Source organism: Podarcis bocagei (assembly GCF_964188305.1).
Source record: "Podarcis bocagei genome assembly, chromosome: 6".
Classification (NCBI taxonomy): domain Eukaryota; kingdom Metazoa; phylum Chordata; class Lepidosauria; order Squamata; family Lacertidae; genus Podarcis; species Podarcis bocagei.
In genome coordinates this window covers 73,475,413-73,497,407 of record NC_138130.1, presented here as the reverse complement: position 1 = coordinate 73,497,407, position 21,995 = coordinate 73,475,413, and the positions used below count along the sequence as shown (strand labels likewise).

Below are 21,995 nucleotides of genomic sequence, written 5' to 3'. Positions count from 1 at the left end.
ACCCCAGAATTAGAATTTCTGATTTTGATAAATTTGACCTGAAAATCTAAGTAAAGCATAAGAAAGCAACAGCTTTCATAAACTACTTTTCTAACAGAATGATAGTTGTTTAAAGCTTACTTTAATGCTTGATGTAAATCTGTTTCAACTACATGTCTTCTCTAGAATTTCCCACCTTAAAAATATGCCCTAGTTTTCTAATCTGCTTATTTTATTTTTTCCATGGAACTCATCAATCAATCAAGGGGGGGAAGAATCAGCATTGATTTTTGTTGTTACTGCATCATGTTCATAACTGATTGGCCTCCAGGAATAAAAACATGAAGGAATCTTAAATGTCCTCTCAACTTATTCCAACTATGCCACTTAATTCAGCAGTTCTTACAGATTTAGTTTGATCTAATTGAGATTAAAATCAAGCCTGGCAGCATTTTGAGAGCAATATGAGGTTCATGCAGGGAAAGCAATATGGAAAAAGGTGCCAACAGCTCTTAGGCAACAGCCACCTGATAAATTAAACTATAAATAACATAGAATTGTGACTTAGGGAAGGGAGACTTCAAGTCCAAAACTGTTATAGGAATTATTCCAACACTATATTTGTGTCAATGTTCTCTACTTTTGATAGTCATCTCAAAAAGTAGCATGTTTGCCACGGCTGATCAGACAGTTGAAAAATACTTACCCTGCCATATATTCACATTTTTTTTGCTGCTACTGCTCAGCTAATGGTCCCATTTTCCTTCATCTTCATCTCACAGCCCTCATTTAGTCTCACACCAATTCATCTGGCATGAGCAATGTGAATTTGTTTACTAGTACCTGTAATGTTATCATTCCACAGTGGCATTGTTGACAAAATAATGTGGACCACCACAGCCAACAGGCATTGTGGGCAAATGCGGCTGAGGAAAGTGAGCCCAAAGAAGTTCAAAGAAATAGCACTGAAATAGCATATGTGTTTGCAATGTGCCAAAAATTGCCCAAAATGGAAGGTATTTTTTGGCACTTATAAAAAGGAACATGAAAAAGGTAAGCTCTGACCAAAATTGTTAGGTTTCATTGCGTCATTCTGATGCCTCTTAATTATAAAGGCTTGGATCCTATGCTTCTGCTCTGTGATTAGGATCTTGCACCCATGGAAGAACCACTTCAACAATTGTTTTGTTCTGAGTGACCATCAAAAATGGCACAGAGTGTGTGTGAAGCATGTGGCATAGGCACAAGCTCATCTATCCTTCTGTGAATGCAGCAACTTGGAATCCAAGCCAAATGGGCAAAACACCATGCTGTAATCTTCATTAGCCGTATCTTTCAGTTGATTACCTGTCATTTGCACAGTTATTCATTGTGGTCCAATCATGCTTTGGGTTGACTAAGATCCCCCAGGACAAGAAGACCGAAGTTGGAGTTAAAGTGCCTATTACCAGCTGGAGGGGCTTTGGTGTATTCGTTTTACCTATGTAAGAAAAAATAGAAACTTTAAACAATTTTATATATTAGAAAATGTATCCGAAGGGCCTGCATAACTTTTGACTCAACTACGTACTGTGGTCTTCCAGCAATTCACCGGTCCTTTTTAAATTTTTTGGCAGATCACCCAAAACTGCACAAACAGGGGTGGGTGTGTGGGTGTGGGTGTGGGTGTGTAGCATGTGGCATAGCTAGTAAACTGAATTCAGTTTAGTTTGTCACATAATAGAGGACAGGAATAAATCTGAGCCTTACCTGAAGAATTACATCGGTTGTGTTTCAAGGCAAAGGAAACCAATTTGTATGCAATTTGATGTGTATGGTGCTTGCCAGAGAGACTACAAAAGCATATAACCATGTAACCTGGTTAGAAGGTTAATACTACCTTCTGTTACTTAAGTATTTATTTCCATAGCATCTAAAATTTCAGGACCACCATTCAACATTCCAATGCTTCACATTGCCCCCCCCCCATGAATTTACATGCATGAGTAGAGGAAGCACAACATGGCCTTCCTCAGAGTGAAGGGGCCTGGGAAAGTACATATTCCATCACTGTTTATAGATAGACATTTCTTCATCATCATTGAACATTAAAGGCCTTTGTGGAAATGTGTTGTACCACAGGCATACTCCCTGACTCCCTCATGGCACTATCTCAACACTCAGGGGATATCTTGACATAAACACACAGAACTAGCAGAATTATTATCTACCATCTCAAATAAATGTTTTCTCTTCTAACTGTTTATGGGAAAAAATGTTTAATACTGTTACAATACCTGAGCATGGTTTCTTGTAATTTGGAACAGGTGCTGGCCTCACTGCAATCAAGTATCTTGGCTCTGCGTCTGGAAAGCATTAGGATGATCATTTGTAAAACCCAACAAACTCAAGAGTGTACATTGCATCTTATTATTACCTATGGCAGGGATGGAGAACCGTATGTTGGACTTAAATTCCCATCAGTCCCAGTCAGTATGGTCAACGGTTAGTGATGATGAGAGCTGTAGAAGAACATCTCTGTCTATGAGATGACAAAATTTTGATACGTTTTGAAAACAAAAACATACCTACTTATTGATTTGGATCCAAATGTGCCTTTCTCCAGTGGGAGGGCATTACTACTTATGCAAGGCATTTCCCTGCCTTCAATTCTGATTAATCCACTGCAGCCCCTTGCACTCCATCCTATACCACTCCACAGGGTCCTCTAACCACTAGGAGTTGACTTTGAGGGACATCGGGGGCTGCAAGGAGGAGAGGGAAGATGCAGGGAAACCCCACTGCATGAGCAGAGTTTCACTGTGTTCCCTAGATCAACCTCATTATAAGTAGTCATGTCATTTTCCTGCAAGTAATAAAAGTATGAGGAAAAAAGTTGAGGGTTAAGTAGGAATAGAAATACTTGAACTAACACAATAGTGATATACAGTGGTACCTCGGTTTTTGAACGTAATCCGTTACAGAAGACCTGTTTGAGTTCTGAAACGTTTGAAAACCAAAAACTCAGTAGCCAACAGCTAGGCCTTAGGATCTTGCACTCAGCGGAAGCCGCACGGCATGTTCGACTTCTGAGGCGTGTTCGAGAACCGAAGCATTTACTTCTGGGTTTACGGTGTCCGAAAACTGAAATGTTTGTCAATGGAGACATTCGAAAACCAAGGTACCACTGTATACATTTTTATTTAATTATTTTTTAAGAAAGAAGAAAAAGAAGGAAAGACCATCTCAAGGGACAGGCTCTGAAGCTATTAAAACAGGACAGTTGTGTTGGTTTAGAGATTTATGCCTTTGAATTAAGCAGCTACTGTGACATATAGCAACGAACCAATTAACTATTATTTCAATTTTTAAGTGGATAAGCCAAAGTCTTAATAGTTTGGGGCAACATGGGACGTGAATTTCTTGAGCTCAATCGAACTCACTCATCTGAAGCTCACGGGACAGTGATGAGGACAGGACCCTCCCATGACACCTTAACACGTGGGGCTTGAAGGTGCCAGGATCAGGGCATATATCAATCAACTGAGCCAAGAAGAGCTTGCTGTAAAATTTGGGCTTTACTGGCAGTAAAATGATGCCTACAGCAAATAGTTACCCATACTGGAAGTTAGGATTTAACATTAATAGGCAGTAATTAACCCGCTGCAGTTATTTGCCAACAAAGTATCTCACCTCTTTATTACCAAGTCTGCTGCAAACACATTGGCCTAAAGAGTTAGACATGCTTAAGTCCATTTCAATGGGACCATGCCTAACTCTGTGTGGATTTGGTCTCTATAAAATGCTGCCCTTTCAGCTACTGACACATAAGGAAGCATAAAAAAGCTAAATTTTAGAGTATTTTATAGATGGTATATAATTTAGCTGTGGAAATGCTATTTCTATAAAGATAAAGCTGTAAATCAGATACCTAATAATTCTTTAGAAACAGTTGCAGATAAATTAGTCCACATGAGAATGTCAAAATACACACATTCCAATATTTTTACAACTCTGTTACAATAGTAATAATTTGCATAAGCAGAGGATTCTTTTATAAACCTAACCACTTTTTTCCAGTGTCAGAATAAATTGCTGTCTGGGTGTATTTTCTGAGAACCAGCTTGCAATTGCTTCAGAAACATTGTTCTTTGTCGGAAACAATGAAATGAAGTAAACCAAAGCCAAACTCACTGATATTTTTACTCACTAGCTAACAAATTCTTAGTACATTTGATATGCTCTGGAAGAACACATGCTTTTGTGGTTAGAGGCCATAAGTTCACGTAAATGTTTCTAGTGAAAACCAGCTAACTTCATCCAAGAGTTGATCATAATAAACTGATTAAAACAATGCTTATGAGAGAAAAGCTTTTTTGTTGCAAAAATATAAGGTTTTTTTGTTTGCTTTTTGAATATATCTATTTCCTCCATTGATAAAAGGATCTTTCTGACCTTTTAAAATATTTAGTTATGCAAATTCAAAATTATTTGGGCTAACCAAAGCCTTCAAGGTGTAAACATTTTAATCAGACTTTTAAAAATTGAATATAAAGAATACTATGATTCTGTGACTACTGAATTTTAAAAGACTTGATTGTAACAAAACCTCAAAGAGATTTTAAAAAACAAAACAAAACATTAATTTTCAATAAAAGAAAGTTTTAAACTGGTATCTATTCATTGATTAATATTTTAGAAAAATGCAATCTGTGAAAAATCACAGATGTGGGCGGAGACTTAGTGTTATGTAGTGTAGTTTCACCCTGGGCCAACAGGGGGATACTGTATATAGTTTTCACTCAGGTCTGCAGATAGTTTTCACTCAGGTCCGCGGCAGTTAGTAGTGGGTTGACATAGCAGCCGGCACAGCGATTTCTTCAAGTAGCTCTTTATTAAGACAAGCTGGAATAGAACTGACTGTGAACAGCTCAGCCGGCCTGTATTTATAGGCAGCTGGCTGTCAACATTGTAACCACAACAGCTCAGAGTTCCCGCCTAAACTAACTGCCGCGGACCTGAGTGAAAACTATCTGCAGACCTGAGTGAAAACTATATACAGTATCCCCCTGTTGGCCCAGGGTGAAACTACACTACATAACACCCCTCCCCACCGAGATAAGGCGTTAGTTACAATCGTAATGGTTTCCTTATATACAGCACTACGCGTAATGGTTCAATTAGGCACAAAAGCATATCGGTTACATTTCCCATACTTAGACCAACAGTGATACCTGTCCAACAACGTAGTCCTTTAAATGAGTTGGGCGCTTGGAAACTCTGCCAGACCGCCGGGGACTGGTAGCCAAGTCCGGAGGGCCACACAGTTCTCGCTGAGGCTGTGGTGCGACCCTAGGTGGCGTTGGAACCAACTCCCCTGGATCCGCTGCTGTGGGTGGAGCCTCCGCAAGTGGAGTGGTCTGAGTCTGTTCTGAGACGGCTTGGTTCGGCTCCACGCTGGCAGTTTGCGAGGGAGGTGTAGGTGGGGCCTCGCCATCTGTACGTGTCTCTTCTGGAGCTGCAAGCGCAGTTGGGGGCACCTCGGTAGTGTCTAAGTCGCCAACCCTGCGCCTAAGCTGGTCTATGTGCCGTCGCCACAAACGTCCGTCTTCGAGTGCCACCTGGTACGAGCGAGGTCCAGTGACTCCCACTACTGTGGCTGGCACCCAAGGAATATCCCCCACATAGTTCCGGGCAAAGACCTGGTTTCCTGGGACAAATGACCGTGGTGCGTTGGCACAGCCTGGGGGTTCAGCCACGGCAAAGTCTGGGTGTAGCCGGTCGAGCGGTGACCTGAGGCGGCGGCCCATAAGCAGTTCAGCAGGGCTCCTCCCTGTGGCCGCATGAGGAGTGATGTGCTGCACGAACAAGTATTCGGCGACCCGCTCATGCCAGTCTCCCCGGTCCAGGCGCGCCAGTGCCTCTTTTGTCGAGCGCACCATTCTTTCCGCTTGCCCGTTGCTGGATGGATGAAAAGGTGCCGTTAGGGCATGGCGGATGCCCAGTCCCAAAAGATACCGCTCAAACGTGCCTGACGTGAACTGCGGTCCGTTGTCAGAGACAAGGACATCAGGACACCCATGCGTTGCAAACAGGCCTCGCAGCACCCGGATGACAGCTTCGGTAGTGGTGGAGGGCATCAGGGCGACCTCCAGCCATTTGGAATAGGCGTCCACCACTACCATAAAGGTCCGGCCGTGAAAGGGGCCAGCCAGATCGATGTGCACCCTCGACCAGGGTGTCTTTGGCGTCTCCCAGGTGTGTCCCTTAGCTGCCGGTGGTGCAGGCCTCGACTCTTGGCACGCTTGACAGGCAGATACCCAGGCAGTGATGGCATCGTCCATATTAGGCCACCAGACGTAACATCGAGCCAACGCCTTCATTTTGACAATTCCCGGGTGGCCAACGTGCAGAGCCTCCAGGACGCGCTGACGGAGTCCCTGGGGAATCACGACGCGGTCTCCCCACAGCAGACAGCCGCGATGAGCTGAGAGTTCATGTTGTCTGGTTGCGAAGGGCTGGAGCTCCGATGCAAAAGGCCCTTGTGGCCACCCCCTCCACACCCAGTTGAGCACCCGGCTGATGGTGCGATCCTGGGCAGACGCGGAGGCCACAGTGGCAGCCGATACAGGCGCTGCCGGAAGATCCTCAATCAGAAGGAGCGATGAAGCTGGAGCCGGGTATTCCACAAATGCTGGAAGAGGGCAACGGCTGAGGGCGTCGGCATGGCCCATTGATTTCCCCGGGCGATGGATGAGCTGGTAGTGGTAGGCAGCCAGGAAAACAGTCCATCGCAGCATGCGTGGTGAGAGGACCGGTGGAGTTGGACGATCACCGGCGAGGAGGCCCAGGAGTGGCTTGTGGTCAGTGATGAGGTCAAAAGTCCTGCCATAGAGGTATTCATGGAACCTCTTCACTCCAGCCACAAGTGCCAATGCCTCCTTGTCGAGCTGGCTGTAATTCTGTTCCGCCGGAGATAGTGTCCTGGAAAAGTAGGCGAGCGGTGCTTCTCTTCCATCTGGAAAACGGTGACTAAGGACAGCACCGATGCCAAAAGGTGAGGCGTCGCAGGCAAGGACCAGCGGTCTGGATTCACTGTACTGTACCAGCACACTGTCTGAAGAAAGGAGAGCCTTGACCGCATTGAAGGCCGCCGTCTCTCGATGACCCCAGGCCCAAGGCGTCTTAGTGCTAAGGAGTCGGTGAAGAGGCTCAGCCACTGTGGCTTTGTGGGGCAGGAACATGTTATAAAAGTTCAGCAGCCCCAGGAATGCCTGCAACTCCGTTTTGTCCTTCGGGGTGGGGGCCTGCTGGATAGCGCGGATCTTGGATGTGGTTGGATGAAGGCCGGAGGCATCGATAAGATAGCCCAGGAACTCTACCTGTGGAACGGCAATCAGGCACTTCTCCCTCTTTACCTTGAGCCCGGCCTCCTGGAACCTGGTCAGCACGGCACGGAGGCGCTCGAACAGCTGCTGGTGTGATTCTGCAGACACCAAGACGTCATCAAAATATGGTACCACGCCCGGAAGGCCTTGCAGGAGACGCTCCATAAGGCTTTGGAAGATGCCAGGAGCCACACTCACCCCGAACTGCAACCGGCGGCAACGGAATGCCCCCCGGTGGGTGACGATCGTCTGGGCTTCAGCAGTGGCATCATCGACTGGCAGTTGTTGATAGGCTTGGGCAAGGTCCAGCTTAGCGAAGACCTTACCCTCACCCAGGGAATGCAGCAGGTGTTGGACAACAGGAACCGGATAAGCGTGCTGCTGAAGTGCCTTGTTGATTGTGCACTTGTAGTCAGCGCAGATTCTCACCGACCCATCTGGCTTGACAGGCGTGACGATGGGGGTTTCCCACTTTGCGTGGTCAACGGGCTCCAAAACTCCTTGGGCGATCAGTTTGTCCAGTTGTTCGTCCACCTTAGCCTTGAGAGCAAAGGGAACCCGGCGTGGCTTAAGCTTGATGGGGGCGACTTGTGGATCAAGGCTAAAGGAGATGGGCGTACCAGTATATTGTCCCAAGGTGCCGTCAAAAACCTCGGCAAAGTCTTTGACCAGACCCTCAGTCTCTGCGTTAGAGATGCAGTTGATGCCGGTGACTTCCAGGCCGAGGGCATCAAACCAGTCTAGCCCTAGGAGGCTTGGCCGCTGACCTTCGACCACCACCAACCGGAGCAGGACCGAAAAATCCTTGAAGGCGATCCGGAACCGGCCAACGCCTACCACGGGAATGTCGTTTCCCTGGTAGTCTCTCAGGTGTACGCGGTGAGAGTCGAGTTGCCTTTTGGATACTCTGGGTACCAGTCTTTTGATGGTGCTCCATGACACGACGGACAGGGCAGACCCGGTGTCGATCTCCATGTCACATGGAGCTCCTTCAATGAGCACCGTGACATTCAGCTTGCGTCGCGTAGACGAGTCGGTTTGGCCAATCGTGGTTCCAGACGGGCAGCGGCAGTTGGTGAGAGCGAAACAACTTTCCTTGGCAGACTGGAGTGAAGACTTGAACTTGCGAGTCGATGAAGGGGGGGTGTCAGACGGAGCCGATCGGCAGACCTTAGCGATGTGGCCCCTTCTGGAACACCTCCTACAGATGGCGTCTCTGAATCGACACTTGGCACGGGAATGGTCGCCTCCGCAGCCAGCACATTCCGGTTGGCCCTTGGACTTCTGTTGGAGCTTCCGGCGCTCCCGCTTTGTCTGGTGCACGTCATCGTCTTCACTGGAGGATGCCTCATCACTGCTGGCCTCTTCATGATGCACCGGGACTGGCCCCCTAGCAAGATGCGGGCTGCTGGACTTGCGGATCTCCTGGGCGGAGCGTTCAGCAGCTTCTGAGGCCACAGCCTCCTCAATGGCTTTCTGTAGCGTGAGGTCTGGCTTGGCTAGGAGACGCCGTTGCAGATGGATGTCCCGGACTCCGCAGACGATTCGATCCATCAGGGCATCGTCTAAGTCTCGGAACTCACAGTGCATTGCAGCCTGTCGCAGGGCGGTGGCGTAGTTGTTGATTGACTCCCCCTCTGCCTGGTTCCGGTGGTAGAATGCATGGCGGGCAGCAATCTTGGACGGCTTTGGTGCGTAGTGGTTGCGGAGCTTCTCTTGGATCGTGTCCCATGGTGTTGTCTGGACTGCTTCAGGCGCAACCAATGCTCGGGCCGTCTCAAACACCTCAGGCCCACAGAGGCTGAGAAATAGGCCCCGCTTCCGATCCACTGATACTGCTGTCAGCTCGTTGGCTTGGAGGTAGCAGTCGAACCGAGCGAGGTAGGAGTCCCTCTCATGTAGGACTGGAGCTGAATACCAATTCTCTTTCTTCCTTTCTTGCAGAATGAGGAAGGGAGACGCTTCTCGCCCCATTGTTCTTGGGAAGCTCAGGGCTAACCCAGTTTCCAGTGTGAGAGAGCCAGTGTGGTGTAGTGGTTAGGAGCGGTAGTCACGTAATCTGGGGAACCGGGTTCACGTCTCCGCTCCTCCACATGCAGCTGCTGGGTGACCTTGGGCCAGTCACACTTCTCTGAAGTCTCTCAGCCCCACTCACCTCACAGAGTGTTTGTTGTGGGGGAGGAAGGGAAAGGAGAATGTTAGCCGCTTTGAGACTCCTGAAGGGGAGTGAAAGGCGGGATATCAAATCCAAACTCTTCTTCTTCTTCTTCTTTCCCTCTTTTCCTTCTACTGGCAGGGAGGGGCCGTGCCCAGATGACCCTTGCCCTCTAGTACAGATTATGGGCATCTGTTTAGGTGGCAGAAAGAAGATTGTTGGCACTGTGAGGTGCCACATTCTTCTCCCTTCTCCCTCTCCTAGGTTAATAAATGCTACCTGCTAAAACTAATTGATTCTTTATCCTTTGATAACCTCAATTCATCCTTTTGTCTCCATCAGAACCAATAAATCATCATCATTACTATTTATTGAATTTATATACTGCCCTATTCCCACAGGTCTCAGTGCAATTTACAGGACAAAACCAGAATGTAAAACCATTATCCAAGGCTTTCATTAGCAATATAAAATTATTTACACTGGCTTCATGTTTCACAACTCAAACCTTTAATTTCTGTTCTCTGAACTGCTGCTAACATCAATTGCTGCTTTCTTCATTGTTTTCATGCTCCTTTTCATTTTCAATATACAGTGGTACCTCGGGTTACATACGCTTCAGGTTACATATGCTTCAGGTTACAGACTCCGCTAACCCAGAAATAGTACCTCAGGTTAAGAACTTTGTTTCAGGATGAGAACAGAAATCGTGCTCCGGCAGTGCAGCAGCACCAGGAGGCCCCATTAGCTAAAGTGGTGCTTCAGGTTAAGAACAGTTTCAGGTTAAGAATGGACCTCCTGAATGAATTAAGTAGTTAACCTGAGGTACCACAGTATCTTCCCCTTTACCTTTTAATACTTATATGGTGGTTCTTCTCTGTCTATCCTAATTTCTCATCATTCTTCTACCTATTCCCTTCAGTCTGTCAGTGACTTTTGTCCCAGTCCTATAATTCACTTTGATTCATGTTCACTCTTTTCTTGTGCTTCTCGGCGTCTTTTAAACTCTTTCCATTGTTACATTCACAGTGCTGCAGCTCTTTGTCCTTCTGAAATGATTATTACAAGCTGCAATTTAACATTTTCCCTTGCAGTTCCTTCTTGAAGTATTCTAGAAGATTACAGGCTAATTTTTTAAACAACCCAGCTTCCATCCTTGTAACTAATATTAACCATCTCTAAATTATATCACTTCATCTAGGTCTATTCTTCTTCTTCTTCTTCTTCTTCTTCTTCTTCTTCTTCTTCTTCTTCTTCTGCTTCTGCTTCTGCTTCTGCTTCTGCTTCTTCTCCTTCTGAGTCTTGTTTTTATTATGCTGCAAACCCTTTTGCAAGAACTCTACTATTTTCACATTTTGTTCAGTATCTGTCCATAGTGCACTTTATGGAACAGCAGCAGAGAGATAAGTGGGCAATATTAGTATTGTTGTTGTTGTTTAGTCATTTAGTCATGTCCGACTCTTCGTGATCCTATGGACCAGAGAACGCCAGGCACTTCTGTCTTCCACTGCCTCCCGCAGTTTGGTCAAACTCATGTTGGTAGCTTCGAGAACACTGTCCAACCATCTCGTCCACTGTCGTCCCCTTCTCCTTGTGCCCTCCATCTTTCCCAACATCAGAGTCTTTTCCAGGGAGTCTTCTCTTCTCATGAGGTGGCCAAAGTATTGGAGCCTCAGCTTCACGATCTGTCCTTCCAGTGAGTATTATTATTATTATTATTATTATTATTAGTAGTAGTAGTAGTAGTAGTAGTATTAGTGATAATATTAGTATTATCCAAGGGCAATGCTTGCATGTTGTTGAGGAGAAAGCATGTCAGCCAGCTAAGCTCAGGTGCTAATTCTCTGCTAGCAGAGGCGTAGGAAGGTCAGGTGGTACCCGGTGCGGAAAAATTCTTGTCACCCCCCCACATGGTTTTTTTTGGGGGGCCCTGCAAAAATGGTTTTATGTTATTTCATATTTTCTTACAAAGGAATGTGGATTCTGAGCCTCTGATAACAAGTAGGCGACTACGGACAGATACTTAAATCCACAGGATGGATTGTGTTTTGGCTTGTGTTATTTTATTTATATTTATTGTTTATTTATTTAATAAAATTTATTTTTAAAAACCTGCAAAGTGGTTTACCAAAACAAAAAACAAAAGAAACCACAGCAGTAAAATAAAGAAAAATTAACACTTCTACTTTAAAACATACAAAAGCTAACATATTAAGATTAAAATTACTTCAACTTCCTAAGCATCTACGTATGCTTGCCTAAAGAAGAATGCTTTTAGTGAGTGCCTGAAAAGAGTCTGGCAAAGGCACGTGCTTTGTTGAAATTTCAGCCTTCACAACATAGGAAAATGGCCAAGTAAACAGCTATTTTTGTGGAGGAGGGTCAAGATATTAACTGATATGCATGAAATTTCATATGTAGCTATATAATCCCTAGTGTAGTAAGATAAGACCTTTGGAGCAGGCATTTGTTTTTTTGTTTTTTTTATGAATCACCCTAGTAGGGCAGTAATGCTTCCTTGTTAATTTGTCACCCCCCACCATGATGGCACCTGGGTCGGACTGCCCCCCTGCCCTGCCTTCCTACGCCCCGTCTGCTAGCAGTGACTGTGGACAGCTATTAAGGAAAGAGGTTTCCCTAGAGAAGCCTCTCCATCCCCAACCCAGCATAAGAGAACCTGCCAGTTTAAGAGAGTCTTATGCAGAAATTCTTGCATGCAACAGCACACACACTGTTCCTCATAAGAATGGGTGGGTGCAAGCTATAAATTCATTCAGTGACCCAATTCTTCCTCTCTATGTTTTTGTTTTTGTTTTTGAAGGGGTAAATGTTTTGATACACAAAAATCAATGATTATATATGCATATCAAACCATTAAGAGCTGGAAATCACACAGTTTCAACTGTGCACAGGTCATGTCAGTAAATGTTTGTGAGAACAATAACTATAAAAGTATGAAACACAGCATTCTGTAGACTTTGGTCAACTAAAGTTTCTGAGCAATTCACAATGGTTGACTTCCAACTTTGGAAGAAGCACACAATTTCTGCTTGAGTTTTGTCCAAAGCTGACATTAATCACTATCTATTCCATCTAGAAAATGTTGAGACTTGGCAGGGAACAGCGTATGAGTATTTCACGATGTCCTCAAACTTGTTACATTCTCTTCTCTAAGACTCCTCTGTACTTCCAGGATCTCTTTTGAGATGTGATGATCATTACTGAAGAAACAGGTAAGTCATTCAGCCTGCAATACTATATGATATCTTCCTGGAAACAAAACCTATTGAGTTTGATTGGAAAATAACTATGACTGCAGTCTTAACCCCTCAGTTTGGACAGTGGACCACTCTGTACAGTATACTGAACATATAAATAACCAAAATAAAGCAAGTCATTACTTGGTTTCTGAAATCATGTATACCCTAACGGAATTGGCTGAATTTGACTTCTCTGTGGATTCACACTGTACTTCTGTAAAGGGCAGAAAGATGGCACAACTACAGACTACATTGTTGTTACATTGTTGTAAAACATTGTTGTGCATGTGTGTGCACAAACACATAAACGCAAACTTCGTCTAATGGCGTTTTTGAGTGCAATGTAAAAAATGCTACAGATGCTGTCATGAAGTCTGCACATTTTGCTTAATAAGGCTTAAAGACATGTCTTAAAATTGGAGGTTATCACAATTTTTCAAGTTATTTCAGTTTTTAATAGTAGTTTTTAATCCGAGCTTGGGCATCCTCTTTCTGACTGAATCATATTTGAAAGATCAACACAGCTCTTTCCTTTTAGTGTCAGTTTCAATCATGCTGCTGTCCTAAATGTAAACACAGCAGGAGACTTTAGAAGCTTTTGTGCTCTTCTAACTTCCACCTGTCAATGATACTTTCTTATAATGTTTTTGCAATGACAATTAGCGCTCTTCATGGAAATAATTTGAACGTACCACGGTAGAGCTATTTCTACTAGAAAGGGCCTTGCAGCACTTTCAGATTGCAAGCTCGCAAAGCAATCTGCATTCTTTATGAAGATTGTGAGCAATCTCATCATTTTGATACAAAACAGGATTAAGAAACAGGGAATGTGATGCTAAATGTGTTTACTCAGAACTAAATTCAGTGGGAGTCACTTCCCAGAAACTGTGTGTGTAGGAAGCCCACCCCAGGAGTACAAAGACATAAAGTTGCCCCAAATCACCAGAGGGTATTCAAAATCTCCAGACCAGCTGCTCTTCCATGTATGAAAAAATTGTCAGATACAGCCTTGCAGGCAACTATTCAAGCTATTAACATCCTTGTGCCTGCTCTAATGTGTGCCAGCAGCTGATTTTAGGATTAGTGCTCTTTTATGTGTTTTCCTTATCTCAAACAGCATCAAGCGTTGAGTCCTGGCCTAGGGTAATCTGCTTTAAGCAGGTATGTTGCAATATGAGGGAAGACTTCAATAGGCCTATTTTTTAATAAGAAACATAAAAGTGAATACACTGGTACCTCAGGTTAAGAACTTAATTTCTTCTGGAGGTCCATTCTTAACCTGAAACTGTTCTTAACCTGAAGACCACTTTAGCTAATGGGGCCTCCCACTGCTGCACGATTTCTGTTCTCATCCTGAAGCAAAGTTCTTAACCCGAGGTACTATTTATGGGTTAGTGGAATCTGTAACCTGAAGTGTCTGTAACCCGAGGTACCACTGTATTTATATTCAAATAAACAAGTACAGTGGTACCTCAGGTTAAGTACTTAATTTGTTCCGGAAACTGTTCTTAACCTGAAGCACCACTTTAGCTAATGGGGCTTCCTGCTGCCACCGTACCGCCGGAGCACAATTTCTGTTCTCAACCTGAAGCAAAGCTCTTAACCCGAGGTAGTATTTCTAGGTTAGCGGAGTCTGTAACCTGAAGCATATGTAACCTGAGTTACCACTGTATATTAAGTGTATATTAATTTACCTCTTTAATTGGAAGTGACTCTGAGGGCCATCTAGTCCAAACTCCTGCCACCACTCAATGCAGGAATATGCAGGATCGAGCCTGCAACCTTGGTGTTATCAGCACCATGCCCTAACCAACTGAGCTATCCAGCTGATTTAAAACACAACTTCAAAACAAAATGCAGTGCACCACCAGATTATATCAGAGTGTATCACTTAATCTTAGTGAAGCATGGCCACACAAACTCTATAACTGAAGCAGAACAAAGCACTTTGTGAAGGTCATCAACGTGCTTTGTTGTGTCTGGCTAGGTTAGGGAGTATACAGCTTTTCATTCCAAACTCTTTGTGTAATTTTATTTTTAATCTTTTGTTTTGAATTTTCACTGTTCCATGAATCTGTTTTAACAGCAATAGTTTTAAGCAAATGTGAGTCGGCTGCTGAACTGTATATGTAGTTTCTCTCCGTTTTTGTAATTCCTAGTAGAGAAAACAATTGACATGTTCTGTTAAAGGCAACTGGATAGGCTATAAGGATTATGGAAAATACAAACCAACACTGTCAGGTGTTCTTAAATCCACTGAACGAAATGGTGTTGAGTACACCTCACAATATGGATGCCTTTGCCTTTGCCTTTGCCTCCAGTACTATAGCTCTCCAATGGAGCACAATGACATTAACACTTTTATCTACAGAGAGATTATAGTTCCTGAAAAGTTATATCTTAATCAGTTTAGGCTACAATCCTATACACTCTTAGCTGGAAATATAACTGCCACTGAATTCAATGGGACTTACTTCTGAGTAGGCAATAACAGCATTGGACTGCAATAGTATAGCTAAAAGTGATGAAGAGTCAAATGACATCTTTAAAAAGAGTGGCAAATCCACCCTTATTCCAGGAGGCATTCCAAGTACATATTTCTGACTTTTTGGTCGATTTTAACCATATTCCTGATAGGCAAGAATACAATTCTCTTCTTGAGACGAGGACTGATAAGAGCAACCAGAGTTTCCTTAGCTTATTTACTCTTCTTGCGTCTGACGTGCAAACTAAATAACAGCAATGACTTTTGTAATTGGCCATGCACAAGTGTGAGAGTATGGTCAAATAATCTTTTTCCCATTAAAGGCCTGTTTTCCTCACAGAGGGTGTGATCAGTTTTGTTCAGCTGTACCTGTTTCTATGGACACAAAGCAGCTTATCCAAATGAACTGAATCTTTAAGCCAGAAACAGATTTGCTTTTTGGAAGCCATGTGTTAAGTAAAATAAACTTTAGGAGCTTCCAAATTGTTTTGGCCCATCTTACAACCATTTTAATATCCTCATTAAGTCAGTACTTTATTTTACTATCCTGTTTTCTTGTTGTCTTGCATTTCTGAATTTATGTTCTGTTTTTTTCTCCTAGGAATGATCTTGACGCATGTCCTTGTTCTTCCTGGGGTTATCCTAGAATAAAGATGTCACAGACTTTCCTGCCACAAGGTTACTTTACATATGTATGAATGATTGAATTGCCTTCCCAAAATCTAAGTGCAACAAAATAAATACTTGTATGTTCTTCACTAGGGAAGGACAGATCAGCCTATTTCTGGACTGTATCAGTTTTGCATATGGTCATTCAAACATCTGTTCCACCCCCCACCAAAATTTGCATTTGAATACCTATTTTATCTCAATACATGCATTTCTATGTTACCTTAAAAATCCACATTTTGATATATTTCTTCTACTGAAAACTGTATTGCCAGATTCAAAGATGTGCAAAATCCAAATGATAATTATATTCAAACTAGTCTGGGACTATGCAAATTACTTCTGCTTGCTTAAAAAGGTGGGCCAAACAAAATTCTCCTCTCCCCCCTTCACACATTGCATAGATTATCTTCATGTAAGAGAAATGCCATGTGTGAACTAGTCCTAGCAGGCACCAGAACAAAATAACCAGAACAAGAGCTGCTTCAAGCAGCTCCACTTTCATCTAGCAGCAGGGATCATGCCTTTGTTAAAAAGACCTCTGATGAATAAATTCACTATTTATAGCACTTTAGGTAAGAACATCTAGAATTGAAAGCCAAATTGATGTTAGTAGACAAAATTCCAAATTAGTGGTAAACCTAGCAGTTCGAAAGCACATCAAAGTGCAAGTAGATAAATAGGTACCGCTCCAGTGGGAAGGTAAACGGTGCTTCCGTGCGCTGCTCTGGTTTTGCCAGAAGCGGCTTAGTCATGCTAGCCACATGACCCGGAAAAACTGTCTGTGGACAAACATCAGCTCCCTTGGCCAGTAAACCAAGATAAGCGCCGCAACCCCAGAGTCATTTGCGACTGGACTTAACTGTCAGGGGTCTTTTACCTTTACCTTGTACCAAGTAGGATTAACAACTCTATTTGGGTTATCAGCCCATATGATTAACATGTGAGGCAGAAGTACAAGGCCATTCCCACCTGGTCCCCATGGTTAAAGCCTGCCCACCCCCCTCCTCAATACTAATCACATGTTTTGAAGAATATTTGCAGTAGGGCAATGTGCCAACATGCACAGTTCCTGTGAGTTGCAACTACAGAGGGAGGGAGAATTTTATTTGCCCACAGGCTTAAATGAGCTGAGCTAATTCACATCTCCCAAGACTAATACAGTGGTACCTCGGGTTACATACGCTTCAGGTTACATACGTTTCAGGTTACATGCTCCACTAACCCAGAAATAGTGCTTCAGGTTAAGAACTTTGCTTCAGGATAAGAACAGAAATCGGGCTCCAGCAGCGCAGCAGCAGCAGGAGGACCCATTATTTAAAGTGGTGCTTCAGGTTAAGAACGGACCTCCGGAACAAATTAAGTACTTAACCTGAGGTACCACTGTACGTGGAGCAAACTAGAATTATTATTCATAATATTCAATTCACATAGTGCTAATTGTAGGTACTAAATGCCGCAAATAAGGTTATTCTTTGCCTTTCTCCCAAATATTGACTATTGTCATCACTGCCCACTGATCTGAGTCTCAGCAACAACAAGCAACAACACTTCTGACTACTGTACATCAATCTCCTAGGCATGCTAGGCTAGGAGATGTGGACTACAACTCCCAGCAACCCCAGGCAGCAGGGCCAATGGTGATAGGAGTTGTAGTTCAACAAAATTTGGAGGGCGATATTTCATTCCACATTAGAATTAATATTGAAGTAAGAGATCCGTGAACAGTGAAACAAAGAATATGCAAGCTGACTTAATAGTAATGAATGATGATCTAAAAGCTTAGATTCACTTCTTAAGGATTATGGTGCTAAGACCCACAGCTTTAGCTACAAATCAACAAGTAACTGGCTAACATGCAGTGCTTATATTAAAGATCTGTTTGGATTGCCTGTTCAACATTTCAATTGCATTTGTGTCAAATTAGCCTCTTTCATTTACATATTCAGTGCCTCTGGAAAATGTCAGTAACTGAAAATTGCAAAGAAGGGAACAAAATAACAAACAATTCAGAAAATACAGACGTGTTTGCCACTGTTGAAATTCGATATTTCCTTTGGTTTTAAGCCTCGGGTATCCCCATCCAGACCACAAGTAAATACAATTTCAGACGCCACAACCATCTCTCCAAGATTCAGATCTGGACATTGGCTTACCAACTTCGGTTATGTAAGATTTCCCGTCTGATGGCAGAGGAATATACTGGTTAGAGAAGAAGCTGCTGCCGTACCCCAAGATGAAGCCTTCCAGTTTGGTGCTTGGACTGGGTCGAATGTATCTCATGCACACTGCATCACCAGTTGCATTGATCTGAACTTTCAGGCTTTGTCTCTTAACTGAGGTTGGAGGAGAGAAAGCAGAAAAGTATGGGATGTTACCAACTCAAGCAGAACAAACTTTTCAGCATACATATAGGACATGCTTTCAACAGCATAAATGTGTGGTACCCAATGCTGTCTCAACAGATGCTTCAGAGTGGCATCATGTAGCAACAGATGTGGCACAGCTGAGAGTACCACATGCCCCACAGGTGCACCTAGTTTGTGCTAGAAATCAGGCTTTTGGTATTGCAGCTACAGCTTTCTGGAATCAATGGCCAGATGAAATTAGAAAGGCATCCTGCATCATAATGTTTAGATGCCTACTGCTTTACTTAAGAAGGCTTTCTCTGAGGTGTGACCCCTGTCATTTATGAAATATTAATTGTCCGTTTACAGGGATGGTGCCTTTAGAGTCCGTACGAATAGTCTTAATTGTTTCTAGAGTTTGTAACTTTTTGTATTTTATCTTATTTGTATTATGTCTTACACTGTGAAGTGGATAATACATTTGTAAAGCAAGCAAACATTTGCAAAGCGGCAGCTGCAATCACATGAAAGCCAGTCTACAGGAAGCCGTTTGCAGTAATTTCCCAAAAGTCTTCAGTGATTTCACCGTCGCATCACAACCGTTTACAATAATCTTGTTATGGTGCCACAGTGATGTGCTCTGAGAAAGGATAGAGTGGGTCCCATTAAGAACATAAGAAGAGCCCGCTGGATCATGCCAATGGCCCATGTCGTCCAGCAACCTGTTCTCAAAGTGGCCAATCAGATGCCTGTGGGAAACCCATAAGCAGGGCCCCGGCACAACAGCACTCTCCTCTCCTGCAGTATTCAGTAGCATACCACAATAGTCATCATACACTAGCCAGTAGCATACCACTAGTAGCCATTCCTGTAATGTTCATATGATAGATATTGCAAATGATAGAATATTACTTCTCTTTAAAATTTATTTAAGAAAGGCCCAATTCTGTTTGTCCTTTATGTTAAGTCTACTCGGTGTGAACAGTCGAGAAATTAAAAAGAGCAGTAGGTCATTGCGTGGACAGGCAGAGTCCCCCCCAACCCCAGGTGGCTCCCGAGTGGAACAATGACTCAAGACAACGTGCTGTGGGATTAAAATTGGCCACAACTTTATTAAGTTTCAGATATAGGGAGACCTTGGCTCAGGCATTGGGTGTTTATCCTTACCAGTCTCCAGCTGGGGATCTCGGGGACATCAGGGTTATCCAGAATGTGTGGGGGATTGGGCTGGCTCTGGAGAACATATGTTCAAGCAGAGAGCCCGCCCCCCATTTTGCTGCCTTCGCAGGGGAGAGCAATTACAACCACTTGGTGTATGGCCAATGCCTCCCTTCAAGACCCCTTTAATGGGGAACCCTGGGATCACCGTCGCAAGGGGGGTGTGGGGTCACTGCTTCACGCCCCCCCAATTTAGGGAAGATAGACTAAAGGATTCCGCCCAAGGCCTGAAACTGCCAAAGTTGTGACGTTTTGCTACGGGGAAGGGAAAACCTGCCAATGCAGGAAAATTCCTTTCTGGCCCTTCAACAGTGACCATGATGTAGCAGCGCCTGCGTACCTGTGGAGAAGAGGTTAACCTGTAAAAGAAGGCTTCACTGAGGGAGGGCAGGGTGGGAGAAGATCCAACTGACGAGTCACAGGTAAGATCCACCCTCTGTTGTGTAGGCAGGGCAGTCCTTCCGCCTACCTGGGGAGCAACGCCTCCAGGCAGGATTGGGTGATTGGCTGAGGTAGGCTGAGACCTCCAGGTATCCAGCCTGGGGGGGGCGAAGCCAGCCCAAACTACCTGGAGCCGCATGGGATCCGGGGGGCTGCGCCTGACCACCCAAAGGCCCCCCACTTGATGTGGGGAGCAATCATTCCGTTGTGTTTGCCAACTGTAGTTAAGTGTTAGCCATAGCCTGATCTTGATAGTTTTTAAGCTTTGCCAGTTTTCTCTTTGAGTTCTTTGCTATATATCCACTTATTACTCATATTTCCCACCATTTGGGTGCTTGAAGTGATGTACGGTCAATAAAAACAAACCCAGGGAAATTGTATATTTAACAAAATGCGAAGTATAGTAAAACAAAATACCAGTGGGTTTCAAACAGTGTTAGTATGCTATATTTTCACTACTGCAACAGAGGCTTCGTGGCATCAAAACTGGACTGATAAACAACCACAATAGCATTACAGTGACCAGATTCCTCATCCTGACACATTACCCTGTCCAGAGCCAATGCTGTAATTCTTAGTAACATTACCCCATCTTAGCTAGTGCTTACATAAACAGTCACGCTAATTAAAATATGCTATCACATACACCCTACAAATCATTGGAGTCTGCTTGCTATTAACAAAATGACAGGTAGTCACAGTTACTCGTCTAGAAAATGCTCTTGTCATAAAACAGGTATAATTCAATCTATGTCAAAATGTCACTGTGCTTGCCAACAGCGGTATAGTCATCACACTGAAATCCTTAAGTGCCAAGTCCAAGCCAGTGTGCTCTCATTGTTCAGCACAACTCTTCATTATGCGTTTTCTTTGACATGTGTAGCATATGCATTATAAATGTGCACCTTCATTTTAAGGCGCAAACAGACTTTTATCTGAAATCAAATTAAAGGGATACCAGACTTAAACATGTTATGTAGTCCTTTAGTTTTCTGAAAGCGGTTTTTACATCATGTGAAAGCTCACATATAATGCAGATATTAACTGTTAGGAAATGGGGAAATGGAATAAACTATGGGGGTGAATACAGCCAGAATGAAGTGCTGTATTGAAGTGGCAGGATTCTGCAATGCAGCACTTCATATTACACAAAAGGAGTTAAATTTTGACTACTACCCCAAGTAAAAATTCCCTTCATGTAGTAAAGTAAATAATACATCTGAGAGGTTTGGTGTAACTCTCTTCCCAATATGCTAAATTTATTATAAAGCAGGGAGATTTTATTTTATTTTATTTTTTAACATAGAACCATTCAAAAACATAACAGCTGCACACCTGCAATCTGAAGAGCTACAGCAGAAAATTCCTTAGGGAACCAGGACAAATCAGAGAACATCTGGGTCAGAGCCAGGAGTCTAATCCAGCATTCTGTTTCCACATCTGGCCAGTCAGAAGCTCCAAGGAAGTTCCCAAAAAGAGTGTAAAGGCAACCCAACCACCTGACATATGCAGTGAAATGTAAGAGTCAGGCAAGTTCCACTCTTCCTTCTTTTACAGTTCTCTCTTTTTTGGGGACATCAGGGCACAGGTAAGTATAGGAAGGCCCCACTAAAGTACTTTCTCTGCCAGGTGAGTTTGCATCATTTGCTTAGTTCTCCTTCCATTCTAGAACTCCTTAGTCTTCATCTGAGTTGTACTTTAAATAAGAACAGACACACTCTCTGCCCTTTCCTGCCTTTTAATAGTCCTCCAGCCAAGGACAGTGTTCACCAGTGGCTTTTTCCTCCTATTGCAAAACTTCCTGGCTTCCGATTGGAAAGTCGGACAGCTCCCAGTTTAGCTCTCCTTTTGCTCATTGGTCATTCTATTTCCTCATTTCTTTATTCTCTCACAGCTTCACATAGTTTCCCTTTAAAGCTCCATCCACTGTAGTTGTAGCATGATATGCCCTGCCCTGGTGTTAGTTTTGATGAAGGGAGAGTTATAAATGTTTTGAATAAGTAAATTGAATAAGGTACCAATTGGAATAACCTGCTTTACCTTGCAGAAGGGCTAAAAACATTTCTAAGGTAG

General features: G+C 43.6%; 1 protein-coding gene across 43 annotated transcripts in view; it reads right to left on the bottom strand.

Moving 5' to 3' along the window:
• The window catches only part of ABI3BP (ABI family member 3 binding protein), a 141,603-nt gene that overhangs the window by 93,612 nt on the left and 25,996 nt on the right, over positions 1-21,995 (bottom strand). For all 43 annotated transcript variants that reach the window (XM_081198906.1, XM_081198868.1, XM_081198867.1 and 40 more), the window contains exons 2-4: positions 18,072-18,251; positions 2,256-2,324; positions 1,327-1,459 (exon numbers count right to left, since the gene is read on the bottom strand). In XM_081198906.1, coding sequence (XP_081055032.1) covers positions 1,327-1,459; positions 2,256-2,324; positions 18,072-18,251 — 382 coding nt within the window. The remainder of the gene's footprint in view (positions 1-1,326; positions 1,460-2,255; positions 2,325-18,071; positions 18,252-21,995) is intronic.